The sequence below is a fragment of the Chenopodium quinoa genome, unplaced genomic scaffold, assembly GCF_001683475.1.
Source record: "Chenopodium quinoa cultivar QQ74 unplaced genomic scaffold, ASM168347v1, whole genome shotgun sequence".
NCBI classification, from domain to species: domain Eukaryota; kingdom Viridiplantae; phylum Streptophyta; class Magnoliopsida; order Caryophyllales; family Amaranthaceae; genus Chenopodium; species Chenopodium quinoa.
Genome location: NW_018742770.1, coordinates 1,316,250 through 1,343,932, shown reverse-complemented (window position 1 = coordinate 1,343,932; position 27,683 = coordinate 1,316,250). Strand labels below are relative to the sequence as shown.

The following is a 27,683-nucleotide window of genomic DNA, read 5'->3' as shown; positions in this document are numbered from 1 at the left end:
TCAAATTGACTCGCATGGACCCAATAATTTAACATGAGTCAATGAGTCATGTTTGAAATTAAGCCCAACCTGACCCGACTTGACCCCACCACGTCGAACCTGCCTCGATCACTCGAATTGACATCTTAATCTGGTGAGCCTAAAAATGACCTGGCTTGATTGTGCTTTAATCTTCATAACTTATCTTTACCCAACCTGACTAAAATTCGACCCGAGTCTAAGAACAACCTGACCTGAAGTTCATCCGACCAATATTTACCTGCTTCAAACTTGTTTGTAACTCGACTTGACACAAACCGAACCCAAAACAGTACCCAACCCAAAATTGACTCGAATCGAACCCGAACTGCAACCGAAAAGATATAAAACTTGTCATAATCCGAATCGAACTTAACCCAACCCGACCTGAACCCGAGTTGTAAGTAAAAAAAAACCGACATGAACCGACTTGAATTTGACCTGAAACCTGACATGACCCGACCTGGACTCAACTTGAATACCCGATTTGACACCTCTATATTAAAGACAACTAAAACGTTTAAATAGTCTAAACAAAGCCCTAATACAAAAATAAGCAAAAATTAAAATCCGAAAAATGTTTAAACGCTTTTTTCGAGACTTAAACAAACTTGAAGGACTTAAAAAGCCTATCGCACACGACGTAGCTGTGATTTGGACTCGTTGGCCCATTTCTATTTTTGAAAATATATTTTATTATGCAATCTGACTTTGGGAGCCTGGCTAGTAGAAATCATGACCACTAAAAACTGAAATCAAGTCTTCCGAGGTTGAACCTCATCGTCGTACCGAGCAGCTAATCTCCCCACGTCAAGATTAGGTTCCCTCGCATTCCCTCATCAGAATTCTGAACCAACATTCTTTTTTTAGAGAATTGCACCATTTAAATTAATGCACCATTTTCACATGATTATTTGGCTATACATTGAGATTTATATGCAAGGAAAAAAAACCAAGCACAACTGAAATAATCGATTGGTTTCAAATTGTGTACCTAACCCAACTCAACATATACATATTCGAAAAACTCTAATCATATTCTACATAATTTTTTTTACTTCATTTAAAAAGATTAATTCGTATTTTAAAATGTAACTTAACTTCATTTAAAAAGTATTCATTTCTAAAAGCTAATCTTGAGTTAAATTCATCTCTCATTCAAGTTGAGCTTCAACTTTTCAAGATCCAATGTTTTCAAATAGAGTCTAGCTAAGAGTTTGAGACAAGTCAAACTTGAGTTGGACCCGCATCATAACCGCCCCTAGTCCGGAGATGCAATTGAACAGCAAAAAAAGAAAAGAGGCAAACATTTCCGTACACAAAAATTAACATGGTAGATTAGGACTAAAACAAACTGCAACGAGACACTAGAAGACATGTTATATACTAGTATGCACCAAAACCACAGTTTTTTAATTTATATACAGATCCAATACAAAAATGGACAGTCTTTCTGCATATAATACACAAAGTGTTTGAACTCCTCATCCAGCAATTTCACCTAGTAGTTGAACAACTTCATCTTCATCAGGCTCACCTACTGCTGAAGAAATCAAAGACGCTGACTGAATCTTCCCAAGATGATCAAGCCGCATGAGAATAACACCCCTGACAGAAGAAAATAAGAAACATGTTTAGATCATCAAGCCAACACTAATATCAAAATTATCTTGGCCAAGACTGCACTCAACACCAGAATTCTTTTAGTTACCTGGCATAACGTGATTGTATCGAGATATCACGAACTTTAATCCTGTTGATGGTTCCGCTCTGGCTAACCAATATGATATGTTCATCGCTTTCTCCATCTTCTGCCAAAGGGATGCAAGAGTATAAAGTTAATAGGAGTCAAATTTATACGCATGAAAAGGTTAGAAAAGAGTATAGCATACTTAAATGCAAGATTACCTGAGAGTGAAAATCCTACTACAAAAACAGCAGCTAATTGGTCTTCAGATGCAAACTGAAAATGCACATGAGATACATATTTACAATCATACCCAAACCAAAATCCGCTGTAATTGTTCAAGTAGATCCAACTTACTTTATATCCAATCAACCCAACCCTATTGAGGGGTGACAGGCGGAAGCTGCTCAATGGAACCCGCTTCCCATAGCCGCTTTCTGAAACAAAAAGAAGCCATGGACCACTCGTTCCCTTCTTCCTGCATCAAACAAACACATTCTTACAAGCTGCACACTTGCAGAGTTACTATACAATCTAAGGTAAGGAAGCTAATATTGAAGACCACAAGGAAAAGTATAAGCAACTCTTCAAATGCCTCAATAAGGTGCAGATAATCTTACCATATACCATATTCATCCACATTTCGGTCCAACTCTTTTCTAAATGTTGCAGGTATGATATCCATGCTTGCCATCTTATCCCCATTTTTTAGTTTCATGGCAGTTGTACCTCTTGTATTTCTTCCAAGGGATCGAATCTGGAACCAATAGTACGACAACATGAGTAAACAACATCCAAGGCATGCCTTTCATTATTGTAAACAGCATCACTGCAGCATGATCGAGTATTTAAGCGCACAACAGAAAGTGCAGATATCCAGATTATTATAGGCCTTGTAGCGGTTAGATGCAACTTCATAACAAAAAGTATGTCCAGAAAGAGTTAAGAAGTTGGTACTTAGCAAACATAAACTAAAAATTGCTAGTATGTTCAGTTTCAATAGCTTCAGTAGAGTAAACAGTTCAGAAGTGGCATGCCAAGTGGTTAGTATGCTGTTTTTATAAACTTTCAGTTTAATCATGTATATTTAATAATTGTAACAAACCTAAAACTACCTACTGAGTAAGCTAGTAGATCTATTATGAATTGAACTGCTAAATGGTATTATAGCATATTCCAAATGCTCCTCGCATCAACAGAAGAGCTATAAGTACTATTGAAAGCACTAGTTTCCAAGCATAACTACTTTGGCCCTAGTAATGGACTGAAAGTGACCAGATCAAACCATTAAATTTCACATTTTAGGGGCCAAATAAAGTCATGAATTTCATACACTGTTAGATACGTGGAACAATCTATGCAACTTACAGTATCACCAGAGCTAAGAATGACCATTCCATTTTGGGAAGCCATTGCAATTAGGTCATCATTTGTGCAACACCGTACCCATTTCAATTCATCGTCTGGAACCTGTCAAATAACACGCAGAGCATATAGTTAAAACCTAGCTACTCGTACTTGCTGAATGGAAAGTAATACTTAAAATATTGAATAGCAGATAATGCATAAGAGAAGACAGACCAACTGTATAGCAATTATTCCTGTTGATCTGATTGATGAGAAATAGTTCAGCGACACTTTCTTGATGTACCCATTGGCTGTGAGCATTACTAGATATTGGTCATCAACAAATTCACCCACGGGAATGATGGATGTTATTCTTTCACCATCTGACAATGACAAGATCTGACATCCAAATAGAAATCAGAAGATACCACAAATATTCCATGCAAACTAAATAGTTACATGTACCTGTATCAAAGGTGTGCCAGCAGCAGTGCGTGTACATTCCGGAATTTTATATGCACGGGCAGAGTACACGATACCCTTATCACTGCAAAACAAATCATGCATACCAATTCAATATTAAAACAGCTGCCTACACACATGCACACACACGCGCGCACACACACACAGATAACAGGCAAATCTGAAAGAGTTGAGGAGCAAGTCCTAAGAGAAATCAATGCCAAACAAGGGAACAACCGCAAGAAAGGAATGGCTGGCCATGAAGATATTCTTGCATACTGTTCCTTCTAGAACAACCAAGATAGTAATTATAGTCAGGTTGATCCAAGGCTTGGTAGTAGTGGGTGGTTAAAGTAGACGTGGAAATTGTGTAGTCTGGATAAAATCAATCCTGCATTCCTATAAGGTCAGTTCCATTCAGATCTGTGTTGTTATGGTAAAGTCTATGCAAGGAACCAGCTAAATTCTCCTAACCTGATGACGTATGTGCGTAGGGTAAAGAGGGGTGTGTGTTCTCTTAGAAATGAAAACAAGCATAAAAAAATAATATTGAAAATCTGGAACCCACCTATAAAAAACTACAGAAAAAGTTCCTAGTGTATCATTAGGTATGTGTGTGTGTGTGTGTGTGTGTGTGTGTGTGAGAGAGAGAGAGAGAGAGAGAGTGCGTGAGTGTGTTCTCTCAATCAAAATGAAAACAGCCATACAAAATATAACAGAAAATCTGGAACCCACCTTTAAATATCTACATATTGATTGGGACTGCATATAATTATTGAGAATTTAAAGTCTCTATTCCATGTATCAGCTTGATTAACTTTAATCTTTCCTTTTATTTTTTAGCTTCATATATTGCTGAATATATCATTTTCCTACTGATATGGATGAGACTCCCATATTGTCTTTCTGATAACATTCTTATTTATATATTACCAACCAAAAAAATTCAGTTTGGGAAGTTATTTTAGATAACCAAATATTATATACAGAATTGATGTCACTAACTAATAGGAAAACACTAACATAATATTATTGACTCAAAAAAATGACAAAGAGCCTTTCCAATGATGCATATTATTGCTCGAGTGACCATCAGTATACAATTTGCATAGTGTTTTTGGTGCTTAAAAATGAATATTTATAAAAATAAAAAGAAAAACGCATACGATCAAATAGAGGACCTGAACTAGAGATTTCCATGAAGCATTCAAGGCTAAGGATGCATGAAATTAAGTCCAATCATGACTCATGAGGACAAAATACATTGAACTGCTAGAAGAATATTCATACCTGAAGTAAAGTATATGATCATGAGCATGGCAGACAAGGAAGTCAGACATCATGTCATTCACTCGCATTTTCCCAACAGATTTACCTATAGTTCCACGTCTTTGAGCAGCAAATGTGTTGGGTTTCATTCTCTTAACATAACCCTTTTCACTGATAGCCTGGAATATAAAGGGTATCAATAAGATTGAATATTCAGCAAGAGGAAAAATAAGACGAAGGAAGTACAGCACAAATTAACTACCAAGATCACTTCTTCATTGGGAATAACATCAATGTCATCCACCTGACCACCTTCGTCATCATCCAGCATGGAGCGCCTGGGAGTTGCAAACTTGTTCTTCAGTTCAATAGCCTCTTGTTCAATTAACTACAACATAGCACATACAGAAGGTTAGCAACTTTGCAGTTAGACTAGTATTCTTCACTTGACAAAGCAATAGGCATATGAGAAGAGCATAAAACTAAGGTTCCTAGTGTGATAGATTATAATAATTTTTAAAAAGTTCTCGGTTAAAAATAGTTTGGAAATTCCATATTGACCAATGGAAGTTGAAGGAGCAATGTGTAAATAATAGAACACAAGAATATTGAACAACATTTCTGTCTTTACCTGAAGAATATGTTTCTTGCTCGACAATAACTCTTCCAATCTACAGATTTGTTCCATCAGGGATTTACCCTCATCAACAAATTTGTTTCTCTGGCAGCATCAGAAAGATTTACTTTAAGTATACAAATAACAGGTGCATGTAGCCTAGCATACTAATGTTTGGAGAAAGATTTGCACCGCACCTCAAGAACAGTAAGCTTTCTTAGATTAATATCCAATATAGCTTCAGCTTGTTTCTGAGACAAACTATACTCTGCAAAAGTGGACACATTAATATCATTAATCACATACTATATCCGTTCCTTTGAGTTAGTTACAATTACTATTTGCACAAAGATTAAAGAGGGTAGGAGAGATAATATTATAACTGGAGTTTTATGTAATAGAAAATAGGAAAGAGAGTGTTTAAAATGTATTTATACGAAAAAAGTAGAAAAGAGAGTGTTGCATGTGATGTAGGTAGGGGTAAAAGTGTAGAAAACTTAACCAGAAATGGATGAGAGAAGAAGTGCAACCAACTCAAAGGAATGGACAAAAACAGAAAGAGTAACCAGAGATACTGAGGTAGTATGTAAGTAAACCTCGCATAGATGTTAAGCCAAATCTAAATAAACCTCGAATGACTATGATTTATCTTTAGACTAAATCACTAATATAAGTCAAAGTAACCTTAATAGTGCCAAAAGTCAAAACACGTAAACTAAAAAACCAAAGGAGGTATTATAAAAATAAAAAAATAATAAAAAATAAAAAAAAGGAAAATGTCTTAGAAAAAAATCTTAGTTTACACTCTCTTCATTGATTTATTTTGTCAAATAGTACCTTAAACATCATCGTCTTTTTTAAAACTATACCTTGTTTCATTTTTCCGGTGAAAAGTCAATTTTCCGGCAAATGACTTTTTCTTTTCGACTTTTTATTAGTGTGTGTAACACTTAACACTCCCTTCTTATATTTTTTTTACCTCGCACAGTAAACTCCCTCTCCCTCTAATGTATTGGCTCCAATTCTTATCCATCTGTTCATCCTTGTCGCTTCTTTTGATCGTCTTCCTTGAGTTCTTTCTCCCTACAGTTTTTCCTTTCTTTTTAATTCAATTTTTTTTTGTAAAGCAAAATGCTGGAAACTAACAAGGTTTTTTCAATGAACTTTCAAAGACTTGAATCGAATAGTTTAATCAAATTTATACTTTCTTCTAGTTTTTATTTAATATCATATATCATACTTACAATTAACACAGCAAACATCCTTTTCCATCCAACAAAGAAAGGGATTTAACCCTAAACGTCCAGATATGTAACACAATTGGAACAAGTTCATACCACCAAAAACACCTACATTGCTCATGCTCTTTTAATTGTTATTGAATGACTTGCTTTTAATCAGAAGATAACAAAGGGAAAAGGAAGGGGAAAAAAGGAAGAAAAAACAGAGTGAGAAGAAAGACGATTAAGAAGGGAAGAAATTTGGAAGAGACAGATATAAAAACAGAGATCAGATGTGAGCTTCACCCACACAAAAATAGGAGTAGTAAAAAAGCTCAATAGCTTAAAATTTGACTTTTGCACTGGAAAAATGAAACAAGGTACTTTTGTATAAGAAATGAATTTAAGGTACTATTAAACAAAAATATAAATTTCAAATAAGGTACTAGTTCACAAAACAAGCACAAAAATAAGGTAATTTTTGACAAATTTGCCTATAAACAAATCTCAAGCACTTTTACCTAATTTTTTCAGTTCTTTCAGAAGTTATTTGCTTATTTGTTGATAGTCCCTTCAAGATCATCAGAGGTAAACTCTACCATATACAAGTGTAACTGAATTCTAATTTGTTGACGAAAATAAACACACACTCATACAAGATGCCCTCCCAAATATAAACTCAGAAGAAAGGTTCAAACAAATCTAAAATCAACCCCTCTTTTCCAACATCCCTTAAACAGCATTTAGGTCATCAAAATCCAGTTTCTAGAGACGAGTATGTATCGTTAACACAGTTGTTACTTGTCGCATGACAGAAATGATTCCCTTAAAATTAAGTACTCCCTCCATTCCTTATTCTTCCCTCTTTCCAATTCAGTCCTGCCCCTGTTGGCTTCATTACTACTTGGACAAGAAAAAACTCTTCTCTATACCCCCACTACCCATCTCCTTGGACCTGTTTATACCCTACCCCACTCTGCCTCAACTAAAATTACCATATCACCAATCTATTGTTTCTTTCTCTCCTATCTTTCCTCTCTCTTCTTTTTTTAATTCTCCTCCCACCTCCATTAGCAGATCATAATCCCTCATTCTTGCTCACTCAGCTACCTAGTACCAGCAGGTTACAAAACTTACATATTAGCGAACTTTCAATGAGTCAATGCATTAATTTATTAATCATGACATAATAATTCAGGGTCAATAGGCTCTATGGATACAGTCATCAACACCCAATTGTTTGCGCAAAAACTACATAAGAACAATAAGGCCAAACAAATATATAAAAAGCAAATTAATCAAAGGGACTTGAATGAGAAAGAAGAGGAAGGGAGGATGGGATTATATATAGGGTCCCGTGGCTAAGAGAGGTGCAGTTATTAGTCCTTCACTGGACAGGGATTGAAGATGCATGTTTTTACGAAGAGGAGCCCTAGGGACATGGGACAATAGGCAAACTTCTGCCTTTTTCCTTGTAATTGCATACCATAAGTTATATACAAATTGCAAATTCAAGATTATATTACATTATATACGTGGAACTGTTTCACACACCCCGTCACCTTCCATCAAAGAATAGTACATTAAACTGGAAAGAACAACAACCTGACGTGATTTAACATATTGCAAACAAGGTATCAGAAGCTTACTATTCATCAAATCTGCTGATGCCATTGCATTGCTTGATGCTTTCCTGATTACTTGAATAATTTCATCTAAATTATCAAGCCCCACAATGATACCCTTTATATAGAAACACAAGGGAAAAAGGAAAAAAAAAAAAATCAAACACAAGCTACATATACAAGGAAACCACATAAGGAAACATTTCAAGCTTTAACATTTTAAAGTACCTCCACAATATGCTGTCTCGCCTGTGCTTGTGAAAGCTTAAACTGAGCACGTCTTTCAACTACTGAGCACCTAAATTCAAGAAATGCCTGCAAGATTAAAATTCACAAAATCTGAGATGAGCTCAAAACAAGTAGCTAGTATCGTTTTACAAAACCGGAAAGTGTTGGAAACTGTCCATCATGCATTTATATTCTAAACAAAACACAGCTTAACAGACACCATTAAATCCCAGTTTCTACACAAAGCCAGGCTCCATTAGATATCACAGTGACCCTTCTACAATCGATTGTATGGTCAAGTACAATTTATTGAAGAATATTTTAATTAAGTTTGTATTAAACGGCTGGATCCTCCAATAATGATGAATAACCTTCATCTCTTCACTTAAACAATCAACTTTCGGAAAATTGCTCACTTTCCAAGGTGCTCAATTTTTGGGGTTTGGGAACATTTGGGGAAAATCAATATACAAGAGAAAGATGTATACTTGTTTTTGGGGGAAAGCAATAAAATTACTAAGTTAAATGAAGTCAAGGTTTTCAATCGTCATTTTTACCCAAAGTTAGATAATGATTAAGTTAATCATTAGGATTAATATGCTCAAAAAGGTGCAAGAGGAGAGAGAAAATCTCATCATTTGATACTTCTATAGGAAAAAGTTTTTTCTTACAAGTTTACTGTCCCCCATTTATAAGGTAGCTGCTTCTAAATATACCCAGGCAGCTTATAATATGAGCCCTTGGAGGACAAACGAATGGCTAAGATCACTTCATAGTAAATGAGCTATGTTGGAAATTACACAAATACAGGCAGAAGGAAATAAGAATATCAAATGTATGTAGGATAAGGGATAGCAGTCATAGCACACCTCAATATACTACATCAAATTAAGTTACAGTATATCTTTATACAAACTGGAATGATCTATTACCTAGAGAAGATTATTTTATGTAGTCCCGTTATGTAATATGATTAGGAATAATTTGAAGATAAAGATTGACATGCTAATATCTTCAGACCAAAAACTCCTAGTACCAAATTTCATTTTCTTTAAGGACCTGTTTAGATCATTGCAGGAGCTGTAGCATATCACTGACCATAGTATTTACAAACTAATACATACTCCCTCCATCCCTTATTGATAGTCCCTTATGGCCAATTTTAAGTCCCAAAATGATAGTTCCATTTGCTTTTATCAAGTACCATTAATATTAATTTTTTACCAAAATTCCCTCAAATTTGCAACAATATTTGTGCAAATTTAACTTTCCCATGTAGATTTTGCTTTTCCATGTACTTTTATTACTTTCTCTCTCTACTTTTTTGCATACCCAATGTGAATTTACCTTTCCAATGTACTTTTACTACTTATTTATGTTTATTAATTCCCGTGAAAATTGTCCATAAGGGATTATCATTAAGGGACGGAGGGAGTATTTACATATCTATTTTATGATAGTGACCACAAGTTTTACCCCAGTTCCCCCCCCCCCCCGGTTCCCCAACCCTGTTCTTGCTCCTACTGCTCATATAAATGTTTCACCACCTCTTTACTGTTTTCAGAATTTATTTTATCCTTCAATACTCCATTTAAAAATTACATTCAATGAGCATATGCTAAAAAGAGTGAAAACAGTTTTTTGAAATGGTTACAAGGAGCATTGCATAAATATAGATCTCCCTTCACCCAACAGTGGCATGTGCTTTTATTTTTATATTTGTAATTTAGTATTGATATCAGAAGAGAAAATGTCAGTCATGTACATACTGAATACTAGTATCCCATAAGTACTTTTAAGGGTAGTTTCTAGAAAGCACACAGATGCAACCTGCTAGGACCTCCACAAAGTGAGGGAAACTGAATCACCGATTCAGCTAGATCATGTCCATGATAGTATCAACAAAGTTAATTGCCCAGACTGATGAATAATTTCTCATTGGAGATTGGACCATCTGAATGACTTTGTTTATCTCCAATTATAAATCATTAGGTGCAGGCATACACTGCTAAGATCCTACCTTTAAGAAAAGAATAATGTAGATAATTTATGTTAGTTCTGTCAACAAACTTATGAATGGGGAAGAGATCAATGTACTTGAAAGAGAGTTTTAGCTTTTCTTTGCACTATTTTGTTCAAATATGAAGATTATGAAATATGTGCACTTGTTACTGTTAGATTCCCTAAATAAGGTCAGAGGACTTGTTATTTAGCTAAAAGGCATACTTAGCCAATACATACTAAAGAAAACACTTCCGTTGTTTCAATTTAGATGACACGTTCAATTTAGGCACACTTTAAAGAGAGGAGAGAGAATGTTAAAGCAAGTGGGTAGACCATGTGCTTTAGCTTATTTAATCAAGTTTGTAGTGGGGCCAACCAAAAATAAGCTTCCCAAAAAGGAATACATGTCAACTAAAAAAAAACTTCCCAAAAAGGAATACGCGTCAAATAAAAATTAAAAAAAAAATAAAAACAGAGGCAGTAAATTCTAAACGTAAATAACAGAATCAAATTATTACCTGAAGCAACTCTTTCAAGCCCATCAGTTTAGGTTGTCCATTAAGAATCCTGTACATTTAATGATAATTAATTATCAAAGGAAGCCTCAGAAAAGAAGTGATCTAGTTAATTCATCAAAAGGAAAAAGCACATCAAAAGTCAATTTAGCAAGGACAGATGCAACTTTACATCATTTTCATAAATTTCAAAAATCATCAGTGGATGAGAAGTATGATGAGGGAGACCAGAACTTACCCAACCATGTTGCAATTGAAGCTGGACTGAAGTGCAGTAAGACGGTACAAGTTATTTAGAACAACTGAAGGTTCAGCTCCCCGCTTCAACTGCAATAATGTTATAATAATATGCATAAGTGGATCAGCGATATGGTATTATAGATTTAGCTTACCAACACTAGCAATTCCCTACCTCAATCACTATACGCATCCCAGAACGATCACTTTCGTCACGGATGTCACTTATTCCTTCTAAATTCTGCATACAAAAATAATGGAAACGGTAACATGTCAAGTTAGCAATAATATTCAGCATGTAATAGCCTATAGTCCATTTAAGAGTTACATGCATATTAGGCATTAGATACACAAAAGACCAGCAGAAGAATAAGATAAACATTATTCCTCCCATAATCATAAGGAATCAGGATATAGTCCACACAGTCACATAAGCACAGTAAAATTCCCATAAGCGCTTATAAACAGCACTCAAAATTTCAGGCAGCTAATTCATGTTATCTATCAACCTCTTCCTCATCCTCCACAACTGGATCTTTGCCTTTATTCCAACTTTTCCTTGACTTTATATCAAATAATAACATAACATTATGTCACTTTATATTACCAATATTAAAACAATGCTACTCTACAATACCTATGTAATTTTCTTAATGTGTAAAAACTGCTAAAATGACCCAAGACTTGGATCAGAAGGAGTATGTAGACTGCTAGAGATCTCTCCTGTGTAGGCAGGCTTCATTTGGTCAAGAGTGTGTTGCTTGGTATCCAAACATACTGGGCTCAAATTTTTATTTTTCCTAAGAAGATTTTGAGAGAAATGGAGGCTAGGTTCAAGGTGTTTTCTCTGGAAAGGAAAAAGCAATCCTTCAGGAAAGCTCTGGTGTCCTAGAAGCACACGTGTCTTCCCATTTTCCCAAAGTATGTGGGGGCTAGAATATCACTTCTTTGGGTGAATGGAATAAATCTGCAGTGGTTAAGCTTCTTTGGGATCCTTCTCACAAAGCTGAAAATATGTGGATTACATGAGTGCATATATTAATTTCAACAACAAGAATTTATGGTCTGCTGGTATTCCTAAGAAATGTTCTTGGGTTATGAAACTCTGAAGTGCCAGGAGTTGATTGATGGTATTTGTGTATGGTCCTCTTTCATTCATAATGGTGACCTCAGGGTACTAAGATGGATTGGAAGAGATGTTTCCTCATAATAAGGCTTCCCCAAAAAGTCTTTTTATTACATGGCTTGCTTTGTGGAACAAGCTGGTTGCTAAGCACAGGTTGACTTTGTGGCATGTTCCTTGTGACACTCTTTGCTTCTTTTGTTTGACGGAGAATTAGTGCGTGTCTCACTTGATTTTTGCTTGTTCTTATTCTAAAAACATTTGGAGACAGGTGAATGATTTCCTTGGTTGCAGGGAGCCTGTGCAGGGGTTTACTGAGGAAAAGCAATGGCTTATTAAGCATTGCTGAAAGTCAAGTGCAAAAGGAAGGGTCAATGGCCATGTATTTTACAAAAGCTATTCACAGCATTTGGATACAGAGAAATACTTTGATATTCATAGGCAGTTGCAAGTCTTCAGATTCTGTTTTTGGAGATGTAATATAATGTTTCTTGCAGATGTACTTATAGGGATAGAAAATTGTTAGTATAGCACTGATGTATGGTTTTCTATTTTTCCTGGTCCTTTTCTTTGAGTGAATCCTTTCCTAGACGGTGGCATCCAAAGTTCTGAGTCCAGTTGGGGTTTGTGTGGCCTGTTTAGGATGTTGGTGCTTGTTACAGTCTTGCCTTACGAGGCTGAAATTTTTTCTCCTTCTGGTAATAATATTCCAATTTGGCCCAAAAAATAAATAAATAAATAAAATAAAAGAGTATGTTAAACAGTCAATTCTCATTTTATAACATCAGATCAGTGATTCAGTAACCCTTGCAGGTTAACAACCAATTTTAACAAGGGACCGAAACAAAAATCTTTAGTTTGATAGCCTTTATGCTACCAATTTATACAGCATCTGGTTGGCTGGATGGTCAATCTTTAGTAGCCATCCGGGAAATTTAAAATTTTACTCAAATAAACAAATCTAAGCACATATAAGCAACTTAGAGAGGACAATTGAGATTGGGAACTTGAAAAAAATAAACATTAGCATAAAGGCATGAGCATATGGTAAAATTATTCATCCACGCATATTGGACATAGTACAAGTTCCCAATTATATGCTTTATAGACCATGCAGTTCACATGTTGGAAGAAAAAGCTACCTTATTTTCAACATGTTCAGCTATCTTCTCAACTAGAGTGGCTTTGTTTGCCTGGTATGGTATCTGTTTCATTTGTAAACACCGCAAATTAGATCATACTTGGGAGGATAGGAAATATCATTCAAAGAGAAAAGGTAACCACGACAGATGCAGACCTCTTTTATAATAATAGCTGTACGTTTAGTCTTAGAATCGAATTGCTCTATCTCAGTCTTTCCTCTTATGACAATGCGTCCTTTCCCGGTCCGATATGCATCAAGGATTCTATAGAGCATTAGAGAGAAGTCCAGGTTATAAACCGAAATACCAAATACATAACGACTATGATAAAAGTTAATTTTTTCAAAAAGAAGTTGCTAAAGAGACTATTGAATTGTTTTAAATATTCCACACATTTTTGATTTCTAGTATTAACTCTATCAATTGGTTCCCTGATCGTTTTAGGAAACAAATACTACAACAACAACAACAAAGCCTTAGTCCCAAAATGATTTGGGGTTAGCTAACATGAATCGTCATAAGGAACCGTACGACATTAAAAAAAAAAAAAAAAAAAAAAAAAAAAAAAAAAAAAAAAGGGACTAAACAAGATAATAATTTGAAAAAGTTTGAAAAAAGATGAGTAAAGTGAGAAAAATGAAAAGCATAAGGGAGTTTTAAAATAGAACCAAGAATAAGATTTAAGAAAGTTTTCAAGGAGTCGTTAAAACGTTGGGAGTAAAAAACATAAAGGTTTGAGAAAACATTAGCAAAGGAAATCAATACAATTCATAAAACATTAGAGGTATAAAATAATAAAAATTAAATACTAAAATAAATTTAAAAAGTATATATATAATCACGATCCTCTACACCGCCCAATCCAACACCATTATTTCCTCTATCCCGAAAGCACTCATGTCACTCGCAATCACCCTCTTCCAAGTTTTCTTAGGTCTTTCCCTACCTCTCGCAATCCTAACACTTTGCAATTCTTCAAGCCTTCTTACCAGAGCGTCACTTGGTCTCCTTACATGGCCAAACCATCTTAAGCGATTCTCCCTTGTCCTGTACTCAATCGATGTAAATCCTACTTTCTTCCTAATTATCTTATTCCTAAATCGATCCTTTTTTGTATGGCCACACATCCATCGCAACATAGACATTTTCACCACATTCATCTTATGCATGTGGCAATGCTTTACGGACCAACATTATGTACCATATAACAATGCAGGCCTTATTGTCGTTTGGTAGAATTTCCCCTTTAATCTATGAGGCACGCTAGGATCACATAAAAAAAACCTGTCGCACTCTTCCACTTCAACCAACTCGCTTTGAGCCCATGAGCTACATCTCCATCCAATTATCCATTATTCACGCACTCTTCCACTTCAACCAACCTGCTTTGATTCTATGAGCTACATCTCCGTCCTTTTCTCCATCCTTTTGAATAATAAATCCCAAATATCAAAAGACCTCAAAACCTTGGACAATCTTCCCATCCAATGTGATCATCCCTGCCTCACTTTTTCTCACACCCCTAAACTTACATTCCAAATACTCCGTCTTACTTCTGCTCACCTTAAGCCACGAGACTGCAAAGTCCGTCTCCACAATTCCAACTTACTTTTCACGCCTTCTTTCGTTTCATCAATCAACACCGTCAGCAAACATCAGGCACCATGGTATGTCATCTTGAATTGAACTCGTCAATTCGTCCATGACTATAGCAAAAAGAAAAGGACTAAATGTAGAACCTTGATGAACTCCAATTGTAATAGGGAACTCTTCGGTCTTCCCAACAATGATTCGCACACTTATGCTAGCTCCCTCATACATGTCCTTAATGATGTCAATATATTTCCGCGAAACACTTTTCCTTGTTAAAGCCCACCAAACAATCTCCCTTGGTACCTTATAATACCAAAAAATATTTTTCATCCCTGATTATTTTATCACAAGTTAATTCAAGCAGAATAACATTCCCTTATTTTCTCTGCCTTCTCGTGCTTCTTCCATAACTCTTCTTCCCTTCCCTATCTCATCTGTCCCTTTGTTTCCCATCTTATTCCCTTTTATTTGTATCATATTTAGTTTATCAGATAAACATTTGCATACAATATGAGTAAGGAGGACTCATACTTCTCACTTTCTCAGTGTCATTCACTAGTACGAGATCAGGTATGGGTATGCAATTCACTAATATTAGACCAAAATGTACCACTTTCATGTATAATTCGCCTTTTTCGGTTTGTGGTGGGATTAGCAAATTAAGTAACTACGGATGGAGAAACATGATCATTTCTCGCATTTGGTTTCAACCTTTAAGGTTTGGTTCTTTCTGCCCTAATTTGCTTTGCTGCTGACATACTGTAGTTGAGACAGAAAACAGAGTTGAATCTGCCTGAAAGATTTCTGCTTAATTGAACTATATTTCACAACGACATTAACTTCTATTCTTCCCCTCTTTTCTATATGTTCAAAAATCATTGTTCCTTGTATACTCTGCTCTTCTACTTTTAACATCTTCCATTTGATGGAGGAAAGGGAAAGAGCTTTCTGCTGCTGACATACTATAGTTGAGACAGAGAACATAGTTGAATCTGCCTGAAAGATTTCTGCTTAATTGAATTATATTTCACAATGACATTAACTTCTATTCTTCCCCTCTTTTCTATACGTTCAAAAATTCTTGTTCCTTGTATACTCTGCTCTTCTACTTTTAACATCTTCCATTTGATGGAGGAAAGGGAAAGAGCTTGAGTGATCCATAAGCAACATTGGAGATTAAATAATTATATCTTATTGATAATTTAGCTAAATCTATCAAAGTGTTTCCTGAAGCAAGCGTAGCAATACAGGCAAAAAGTAGAAAAGAAATGCAAAAGAAGCAGTCACAAATGATGCAAAAAACAAGTCAACCAAAAAAAAAAAAAAAAAAAATGAAAACTACTATATAAAAGGAAAGGAATTTATGTTTTAAAAACAGGAATTTTAATAAGATTCCTAAAGAATGGAAGGATTAAACAAGAGGTATATTTACCACAAAATGTAGATAAATAATCAGGCTTAGGTGGTACGAGGAAAAAACTATGACATAAAGGGAAAAGAAGATCTGGTAATGGGGCATAGTGGGTGCAGGGAAGGATCCCACAAACCAATATGGTCATATTGTCTAAAAATCCAAATGGCCTTATCTAACCCATTCTGACCACAGAAATTAATATTTATCCCTGAAATCTGTAACTGCCAAAAGTCCCAATAAACGATTACACCATTGTCTGTCTTACCAACAACGGTATCAAAAACTAATTTATTTTGTTTTAATGTCCTTTCTTTCAAGGGACATAAACCGTCAATTTACATCCAAATGAATTTGCACTTTAGACAGCTAAATTGCCACAGTAGTGACAAGTAAAACCACCACATCAAAATTAGTAGGTAATTTTACAATATTGGCAGGTATTTTTTTAACTTCTTCTTCCGGTATTTTATACAAGAAATATTTTGTTTCCTGTATTAGAAGTTATGTTAAAATGTTGCCGATCCATTCAGCAGATGTTTCTGTAGTCTAAAGGGAGGAACATGAAGGGACTCCAAAGTCTGAATCTCAAAGTACTTTAAACTTTAATCACTACAAGCGGCGATATTCTAGTGTTCTCCAGCTTCCCCCCTCCCCTAAACCCCCAACAGAGTAAAGACAAAGGATACCTAGCAGGAATCAAGCAGGGTAGATATGCCAGATGCATCATTTTTGTACCCACCCATCAAACCACATCCATGCATGTCCCAACTGAAGGTGATCCAGAGAGACATTTATCCATCTCATTGCCATTCTGAAATTCATTTAACCCTTCAAAATGTAGGAAGAGAACACAAGAATCCTCTAAAAATCATTTACAACTTCGGTAAATATTCAAGAGGAGCCTATAACTCTCTCGCCTGTAACAGAAATATCGCAGCCACCATATGGATAAAGAAACAGATAAGGAATCCTGAAAATTTAGTTCCAGTAGCTATAATTTCCAAAATAATCAATTGCCTCTAATATGACCCACTTTCTTTTTCCTAACCTCATAATTGGTTTTTTTTTTTTTAAATAACTTCACATAACATCAACAGATCTCATAAGCAGATATAGTTATTGAATATTACAATAACACCCAGCGAGGACCCAACTTGGAATGTCATGTTCTACACCAGCATTACCCTTGAAGACCATGAAGCAACAATTATTGTGACTTTAATAAATTCCATCAACAAAAACAACCCAAGGAATTTTCCTGATGTTTTTGAACTGTGTATATCACTAGACTACAAGAGTGTTCTAACTGTAAGAAAACTCATTTATAGATTCTAAACAAAAAGGATATGATACAGTAAAGATTATCCATGCAGAAAATAATGCAAACAAACATCTTGTTTCAGGTGTTTCAACTGAACAAGCTGTATAATCATACACAAATGACAGAGAAGTCATGCAACATAAAACTCTTTACCATTTTTAGAAAAGCAACTAAACAGCAAGCTTAAATATTAGGGACGGGTGCTTTTCCTATTAAAAATAAAACTATATTTTGAAGATGACAAAGATGAACATAAGCTTACCCGAGGTTACCCATAATAAGACCTCCAGTCGGAAAATCAGGTGCTGGCATGGATTCCAACAGCTCCTGAAGCTATACAAAAGCCCCAAAACAAGATTAATAGATTTACCAAAAAAAAAAAAAAAAAAAAAAAAAAATGTTAATTATTTTCACATATATGTAAATAACAGTAAGAAAAACTTGTACAGAACTGCTATGAACTTTTCAAAAGCATATAGAACAACACATAACCGTGGCATATTATTAAAATAAATGTTAACTAAAAATTATATCAAGTTTTAGATTGATCAAAATAGATATATATACATATATAATGGTTAGGATAAGAGAATAATAGTGTTTGATTGTCAATAAATAATTCAAGTTAACTCTAAAGTGTAATTTAAATATAGCTATTGTTAGGTAATTTGAAAATTAACAATTTTTATACCATTGAAAGAAGCTCGAAATATGCTTTTACATAAGATTCATTAATCAAATGCCTAAATATAATTATATTATTCAAATATTGAAGAACCATTACCTAGGAGATAATAACAAAACATATTATAGTAATAAATAATGTCAGAAGATAAATATGAGTTATGAACACACTCATATACTAAGTCTTTATGTGTTTATGAGAAATTGCTAGGGTACTAGGGAACCCTACTAGGATACACAATATTATCAGGGGAAGAGAGAGAGAGGGGGGGGGGGGGGGGGGTAAGAGAGACTGATAGAGGGACATATAAATATTTAAAGACAAATTACGTCTAAAGAAGATGGTGATAATGCAGGTAAATTTTTTTTATAAACCAAGTTAAAAGAAGATGGACACTTGGAAAGATGTACATATATTGATAATGTTGCTAAATTTTTCTATTAAAGAAAATTTAATTATGTTGGTGATTTTCTTTATAAACCTTCAAGCCACTTTTTACCCAAAAATACTTGTGAAAAATAAAAAATAAAATAAAAAAAGAACCACCATATTAGCACAATAAAGCACAATATAACCACAGAACACACGGCTTGTTGCATAGATTGTAGTATATACTCATGAATTAGCCAGAGGCTCAGAGCAACACTGATCACTAATCATTGGGCGTATTACTTTTACAGGGCGTTTGGTTCACATAGGGTTATTTCATCAAGAAAGGGAAAGAGAAGGAAAGGAATGTAATTCACCTGAGTTTCATATGTTGTTTGTTTATACATAGGAGAAAGGGAATAACTTTTTTAAGAAGAAAGTAGTTGGTCTCTGCAGCTGTACTACCTCCAAGCCTCTACCCCATCTTGATTCCACCCCACAAAAGTACGGCAGCGCCCCACAATTACCAGTCCCACATTACCAGCCCCACCAGCACCTTCCCATGTCATTACGTAATCCACCAACACCACAAAACCCCACCAGGACCACAACCACCCCACATTTTCGGACCCAAAAGGGAGGGGGGAAACGGTGGTTATCAAAGGACCACCATATGTCCTCAAGGTACCTCCCAAAACAGCTCACCAACACCACCCAAAAAGAAAAAGAAAAAGAAAAAGGAAAAAAAAATGATCAAGGATAACAAGAGTAGAGAAAAGAGGAAAGACAGTCGCCGGAATTGGATGACAGTGATGAAAATTGGAGGACGACGGCGGGTATGATAGGTTGAGGGTGGCCACCGGTTGTTGATTAAGATTGGGAACCATTGTTGGAGAGAGAGAGAGTAGGTAGTGGACTAGTGGTTGTGGGGAAAGGGAATGAAAAATCCTAGGGAGATGGGAATCAGCCCAAGAGAACTTTAGGGAAAAGTGATAAAGAAAATAGGGTAAACAACATCAAAGGGAATCAACCCTACTAATTCCCTTACCCTTTGACAAAGACCTAACAAACGGCCCCTTAGTATTAGATCAATCTAGACAAGTTAGAGTAATTTACACCACCTCCTTTTTATATGTTCTTAACACATTTCATTTCTATCCGTTTTGTAATGTTCTTGACATATCTCCTTTATCCCATTTTTAGCAAACCCCTTTTACTATTTTACCCCTCATACCTCACAATATTTACACCTTCCCACTCACTCTTTTATTTCTACCTTTTCTTACACCCATCCATCTTTTTGCACTTTCTTAATTTATCCTTTTTTTTACACCAAACCACTTTTTACATACACTCTCATTTGTATTAATTCTTGTGCCAATAGTAAATGTTATAGACATTATCTCCTTTATTCCATTTTTAGCAAACCCTTTTACTACTTTACCCCTCATACCTCACAATGTTTACACCTTTCCCCTCATTCTTTTATTTCCACCTTTTCATACACCCACCCATTTTTTAACACTTTCTTAATTTATCCACCTTTTTCTTACACCCAACCACTTTTTACATACTCTCTCATAATGATATAAAAATTATGAGATAAGCTCGAATAAGTTTAGGAAAAGTCAAATAAAAAACATTTTAAGAATAGATTTGAACTCATAAGATAGTATAGGAGCTAGTTATCACATTGCTACAAGGCATGGAAAGATATACAAATAGCCAATAGCTCAATCAACAATATGCCAAATTCAGATCAAAGGAAATTAAAGAGTATTTGGTAACTATATAGATAAAATCACTGCTTCCACAAGTTTTCACTTCCATAATTACCCATCGATTAAACTGCAGAAGCAAAGCATTCATTACCATGAAGAATAAACATTCCTAAATTCTGGTACATCATTTGAGGACTTCGAACTGTGTGCATATATCTAATAATTTAAAAGAGGGGGAAAACAGAAAATGGAAACCAAGCCTCAAAAGACTCTGAGCTTATATTCATTGCAACATGAAAGAGAAACAACATTGCAGAAGCATGTAATGAATCCTGGACTTCCCACAAAAGCTTCATTACATAGATCCATGAGGCAAAGTGGAGGCATCAACAAGTTCTAGCTTTTATGAGTTTATCAGAGAAATCTCTAACAAAGGGAAGAACAAGGAGGAATAAAATTTACATATACCCAAAAGATATTGCGTACAAAGCCTAAACACCACCACCATATTGCATCAAAGATCAAACTAGAGGCATGTTTATCTAAAACATTTGAGGCTTTAAGAGTAGAACTTACTGTGGCCTCTGGATTATGAATCAACACAGAAAGTGCATCGACCAACTCTCCAAGATTATGAGGGGGGATATTTGTAGCCATTCCTACCTGGATATAAGGATAAAGCAGCGTTAGTTCAAATTCTTGACACAAAATTGAGCCAGTCGACATACTAAGTATAGGTGCAGAGAGGATGAAAAACATTGATAAGATCATAATACAAACAGTACCGCTATTCCAGAAGAACCATTCAACAATAAATTTGGTATACGAGAAGGAAGCAGTGATGGTTCTTGCTGTGAGCTATCAAAGTTAGGAACAAAATCTACCTGCATCAATAACAATAGATTATAAGTAAAATTCTAAAGCATAGGAGTTGGTAGTATAAACTCTTGAGAGTGATTTGATGGAGAACTGACAGTATTTAGGTCTAAATCCGCCAACAACATTGCTTCAGTTAATGCCTGCAAAAAACAAATTGAACAAAAGAGTTATACCTAAAAGCCTTGCAGCATTGAAGCAGACTATCAGAGAGTGTACCAAATATGATCAGAACGATCCTTTAAGGTAAAGCATGGTGCAGAAAGATAACAGGAGTTTACTTCTAATCTACATTCTGTGTATCGCATTGCAGCAGGAGGATCAGAATCAATTGAACCAAAATTTCCATGTCCTTGAATGAGTGGGCTCCTTAGAGAGAAATCCTTCAAAACAAAGCAAAAGTTTCCAGTTGAATCTTGAGTTATTTCAACATATACATAAGCCAAGGAAAGAAGCATGCAGCAGAGTAAATCATATAAAGACTATGCATCTTAATAAAAATGCAGGCATGGCTTCTTCAATGAATGAGAATGTGGTTTTCAAACAGTGGCTCGAGCTTAGTTAATTTCTAAAAGGTAAGTACAGATATTCTCTCAAGTCTAGCTTTGGGCCGTTTACATTAACCAATAAATCCAACATCATGCCAACAAGAATAACCACTCAGACATAAAAAGTATGATCATGATAACACTAGCACTTAGACATATCTATACAAAGCCAAAAATTATCATGTCAATAATATACTTGAGAGATCTTCATACAAAGGTGTCCAACACTTTTTCAAGAAAGACAAGTCCTTTTATATGGAAAAGAAAGAAAAGTTCTCTTGCCAAAGGCATAAATGATCAACATTATTTCAAAAAGGATTCTTTCAAAAGCCTAATAAAGACAATATGCCTTGACATTTTTCAATGATAGATTTACATGAAACAAATTTGGAGGAAGCATCATCCTTGGATCTTAAAACCCAAAATACAGGCACTCAACAAATGTACATACAGAGCCAAGCCTCATTTGACTTTTCTTTCTAGGCCCACTTGAAAGAACATCTCTTCTAGAATTCACTCCACAGTCGCCACCTTGTCAGCCACTTCAGATTACAATGAAATTTTTCTACATGCCACATGCATTTTGACATGAAAAACTTAAACTCAATTCCAGATTATAAGAAAGATCAGTCATATATCAACATTCATCATAAAGCTAACAGACATAAGGTCCTCATTGGAAGACCAATGACAGCATGCTGGAAGTTGAAGTTACACTCTTCATCAAAATGACTTTTGGCAATTTTCACAGACAAAATTGACCGAATATCATTTCTCAAGATCCCTAAATACATGGAGATGATCATTAGAGCAAGGCATACATAATTGACAAACTCGTCATCTGATTTCCTCCATTAACTCAGAAGGTGACAAACAATGCAACAGCAATAATTAGCAAAAGAAAGCTTGCAACAACTTATGACCAATTAAAAGCCTAAAGAAACAAAAGAGTTGATGATCCACTGAATAGTATGAAACTATGGCACGTATCTGTCTTACCTGTGCCATGCGCACCAATGACTCGTAAACGGCAACATCTCCATGCGGATGAAATTTTCCCAAGACCTTCAGTGTAAACATATCATATGAAGTGTTCAGCTTGCCAAAGGGCACAAAGATTTCAAGATATCAATCAGATTTCTGCTCAGTTTTTCTAACCTCTCCAACAACTCTAGCACATTTTTTGAAAGGTTTTCTAGACGAAAGGCCCAATTCATGCATTGCAAATCTGCACCCAGAACATCATACAAGCCAGTCAATATTGAGGTCTCAAGAATAAGTTAAAGTGTGCAATCTCCTCAAAGCACAAATCTTTTGAATCATAATGAGATTGTAGGGGGTTGGAATGGAGTTTTATACCATTAGTATGAGACTCCATAGCATTAAATGCTCAACTAAACATTGGAATGGATTCTACACCATCCCAAAAGGCCCAAACAAACAACATAGTATGGGTTCCCAATCCATTCCATTCCAATTTGGTGAACCAAACGGCCACTTAATGCAAACTACACACTACACTGCACAATGTTGAAAATGGGTTTCTTTCTAACAATTTAGAGAACAAGTACTCCATATAAGAACACTATACGCGATTATATTCTATAAAATTAAGCCGAACTAGCTCGATGCAACCAAATGCAAGTACACTACACCAGCTTTTTGCAAGTTCTCTTGTCAAATGAAGTCATTATTTCAATATCCTGTTCAAATAACTACAATAAAAGCATAAATTCTCCAGAATTTACCCAAAAATAAATCACCAAATTAAAAATAAAAAAAAAACACTACACTCACAGAATTCTACGATGAACAGGCTTAAGTCCATCACGAACATCGGGCAAAGCTCGGCCGAGCAAAACCGACATAGCATACGCCATATAAGCCTCAGTAGCCTCCTTATGAAGCTCAGTAGGTACAATCCTCTCACCACTAATACCCCTATCCAAAAGAGAAACACTACCATTACCGTCTTCTCCATTAACAACCCCTGCTTCACTCTCCTCTCTTCGCTTCGCTTGAATCGTTGGACGCCGAGGATTTTTGACAGAGAAGAAACGGAGCTCCGAGAATGGCTGAAGCTTGGCGAAACTAGGGGAGCGCCATAAATGGTGGTTGTAGCAGCGGAAGAGGCGAATGCCGGCGGTAGAGAAAGCCATGGAAGAAGGATTTGAAGGAAGGAGATTGCAATTGAAGGAATGGATGTTCATTCCATTGAAAAATGGGGGAAAATGGAAAGGATTTGAGAGTAGAGAATGAGAGGAAAGAGATTGTCTGGATGATAATAAACCCTAAAATTAGGGTTTATGTTTATGTTAATGCTTTTTGGTTTTGCGCGCCAATTTTTATTTTTTTTTTTTTTTTTTTGGTTACTTAATTTTTTCATAATGCTTTTTTAGTTTTAACGAGCCTATTGGCCCGTGCCTACACGGGTTATATATTAGAAAAGAAAATCCGTTAATAATTTTTTTGTCCCTTCAAATCTCAATGAATGTTTTAGGAAAAATAAAAACTTTAATTGTTGCATAGGTGATTAAATCTACCAATCAATTTAATAAGAAAAGAATTACTTGTATGAAAATTAAATAGGGAAATGAATAATATAATTGCAGCAGAATGTTGAAGGGATTTAAATATTGGAGATGAATGGGGAAGATAGAGTGTTTAAGGCAACAGAAATTATAAAAGTTTTCTCAAGAAAAAATTATAATAAAATAAATTCAAATGGTGGAGGAGAGGAAGACATGTGGTGTATATAGTTTGTGTTTTCATATAAAAGGTAGATAATTACAAACAAAGTAGATTAATTCATTTAACTCAAGGCCTTCATTATTCAACATAAAGTGATTGTTTTTTTAACGGGAAACATAAAGTGATTGTTATTTATTCACTATTTGATTGAAAATTTAATTTTTACTTTTTATAAATCACGTGTCATTTCTATATTTGTTTTAGGTCCCGTTCACTTCACCTTATTTTTGCTAAACTGAAATTATTTTTACCGAACTTAAATTATTTTTGCTGAACTGAAATTATATTTACTGGACTGAAATTATTTTTGCTGAACCGAAATTATTTTTACTGATTCTATGTTATATTTCTTCTTTGAAATTACTGATTTTTACTAAACTGAAATTATTTTTACTGAACAGAAATTATTTTTGCTGAACTGAACTTATTTTTACTGAACTGGACTTATTTTTACTAAAATGAAATTATTTTTACTTAATATTGTTTTTTTAAGGTAAAGTGAACAGGACCTTAGTGTGTTGTTTTTTTTTTTTTAATTTATTATCTTAACTTATATAAGGAGATATGTATACTATAGCTAAGAAGATATAAAATTTAAAAAAATTCTTTCCAGCCATGAAAAATGCAAGAGGCGTTGGCTTCTTTTTTTTTTTTTTTTTTTTTTTTTTGGAAACAAGAGGCGTTGACTTAATATATTGAAAATTGTACGATGTTCATTTATTTTTTACTAACTTAAATTTACCAAAATCAATTTTGATTTTTGATTTGGTAAATATATTGTGAATCTTATGTAGTCAATGTTTAAATAGTAAATGGCAAGTAAAATAAAAAGGAAAAAAAAAAACCAAAATAGTGATTTTGGAGGGAAAAAACAGTACCAAGAATGACATTTGTCACTCTCGATGTTTGTGTTAAATTCCCCTATAAACCGAAGAGATTGTCCAATAATACCCCTTAATATGGTTTTTATGTACATTAAAAAGATTAGCTTATAGTTTCTCGAATTTATATTGCTATATGAATAGTAAGTAACTTAGTTGATTTTTCATATCATATAAAGATAATGCCCCAAACACAAACGTAGTAAGAATTAGTAGAGCTTAGGACTTATGAATGTGTATTGACAAACTAAAGTCCACCAAATCAAAAGTAATTCCTAAAACCACTAGCTAAAATAGATAGGGAAGTAGGGTCGAATCCACTAGGAAACAATGTTCTTTTACTCCTATATTATTATAATCTAAATAATTAAGTGACCAATGTGATTTTTGTGAATTATACTAAAGGGAATAATTAAACTAACGTAATTAAGAATTGTAAGAATAACAATAAATCAAAGCCTAGGGTATAAGTTCACCAATAAATAATACCCCGGGATGAAAGACAATAATCAATTATCAATGCATAAATTAACCAGATCATAAAGGGCTTTCGCTACATATTATAATCACATAATTAACTTCACTGTATTAAATCTCATCTCTCGAATCTTGATTTAACCATTTAAATTAACCTGCCTATTGAAACTAAGCCTAAACATCAATTTTCATCTGTCGAACCTCGAATCAATATTGCATAACTCATACAAATAAACCTGCGCAAATCTAATTGCATAGCATTATAACAATCAATAGGAAATTAACCCAAAACACTAACAATCAACAATAATAAATCATCCCTTCATATTAATCATGAATCCCCACAACCCTAGAATTAAACTATTCACGCATAATTAAAACCAAACTAATCAAAATGATTAAATTAAACATGATTAAAACAATAATTATAAAACTAATATGAAAACAATAATAACAGAGACTAAAGAAAAGCAATAATAATAAAAAGACTAAAGCAATAACTATAGTTTACGAATAACATTAAATCTCCACTAAACCAAAAACATGAAAGCTAATAAAGAACCAAAACTAATAATGAATCTTCTAAACTGCTGATGAAAGAAAACTAAACTAAAGATAATATAAAATATCCTATTAAAGTTAAACTACGAATTGAACAAGTTACGGAAATAACAAAACTAAGACTAAAGAAAAAAATAAAGTTGCCAACCTCCGAGGAAGTAAGGCTAGTAAAGGCCACTACCTGGTATGGACCCATACCACAGAATAATAATAATTTTTAATAAAAAAGAAAAGGTAAATGAAATTAGATAAGTTAAAGGGGGTAAACTAGGGTAAAAAACAAAAACATAGCCACAAGAAAGAAACGGCCGGAGTTCTCTGCCGGAGTTGTAAAGTTGTGACTTCAGCCACGAGGAACTGTGCTAATTCACCAATGAGCAAAGCGAAATAATTTGGATATCGAATGGGGCGAAGTAGACCACGTGAATTGCTTGTCGGAGCTAGGTGGTGAAAGCACATGTAATCGAAGGGCGAAGTGGAGTTGATCTTGTCCTCGTTTCTCAAGCTCTTTTAACATTTGTAGCACCAAGGTAGCAATTTTTTTATATTTATTTTATTATTCGTCCGCAATTTGAAATTTTGCAATTTGTTTGTAATTTTTTGTCTCTGGATTAATGTAAAAAAGAATGTCTAGGTTTTATTGTCTTAGTTCTTGACATCTACATTTGTCAAGCCATTTATAGTTTTTTCAACTTGAAAAAGGCTCAAATCATTCACATCAACTGTAAGATTTACATCTGAATTTTGTTATCCTAGTTAATTTTAAGTTGGGTAATTTTGATTTTTAATTCTAAATAATTACCTTTTTATTTATGTTGTTTTTACGTGGTGGTGTGTAGAAATTTAAATGTCTGTCAAAGGAATGGGAACGAAACAAGTGGTATAATAAAGTGTGGAAGCTCAACATCTTATTTTCCTGGGCAGTAGCAAAGTATGTCAGTTATTCCTACTATTTGAACCTAAAAGGCATTTGGGTATAGTTGTTCATGTTGA

At 34.6% G+C, this 27,683-nt stretch overlaps 1 protein-coding gene across 1 annotated transcript; it reads right to left on the bottom strand.

Moving 5' to 3' along the window:
* Nucleotides 1-1,267: 1,267 nt before the first annotated feature.
* On the bottom strand, nucleotides 1,268-24,360 carry LOC110724595 (DNA gyrase subunit A, chloroplastic/mitochondrial-like). The gene is made up of 27 exons (XM_021904008.1): nucleotides 23,818-24,360; nucleotides 23,179-23,248; nucleotides 23,020-23,085; nucleotides 21,754-21,855; nucleotides 21,571-21,615; nucleotides 21,382-21,480; nucleotides 21,173-21,259; nucleotides 18,084-18,154; nucleotides 13,649-13,757; nucleotides 13,494-13,556; nucleotides 11,404-11,469; nucleotides 11,230-11,318; nucleotides 10,995-11,043; nucleotides 8,473-8,559; nucleotides 8,269-8,362; nucleotides 5,597-5,667; nucleotides 5,415-5,504; nucleotides 5,046-5,171; nucleotides 4,805-4,962; nucleotides 3,518-3,599; nucleotides 3,287-3,451; nucleotides 3,074-3,175; nucleotides 2,326-2,462; nucleotides 2,063-2,183; nucleotides 1,927-1,981; nucleotides 1,730-1,829; nucleotides 1,268-1,626 (listed from the first exon to the last, which is right to left on the bottom strand). Exons 1-27 carry the CDS (start codon nucleotides 24,228-24,230, stop codon nucleotides 1,503-1,505), a joined length of 2,841 nt encoding a protein of 946 aa, XP_021759700.1. The 5' UTR covers nucleotides 24,231-24,360; the 3' UTR covers nucleotides 1,268-1,502.
* Nucleotides 24,361-27,683: the final 3,323 nt, after the last annotated feature.

Bases quoted from the DNA above. Each gene is read 5' to 3' on its own strand.
- LOC110724595 (XM_021904008.1), bottom strand. From the start codon at position 24,230: ATGAACATCCATTCCTTCAATTGCAATCTCCTTCCTTCAAATCCTTCT. The intron at 23,086-23,178 runs GTTAGAAAAACT...TTTACACTGAAG, and splicing joins GTGCTAGAGTTGTTGGAGAG to GTCTTGGGAAAATTTCATCC. The intron at 1,627-1,729 runs GTAACTAAAAGA...TTCTTCTGTCAG, and splicing joins ATACAATCACGTTATGCCAG to GGGTGTTATTCTCATGCGGC.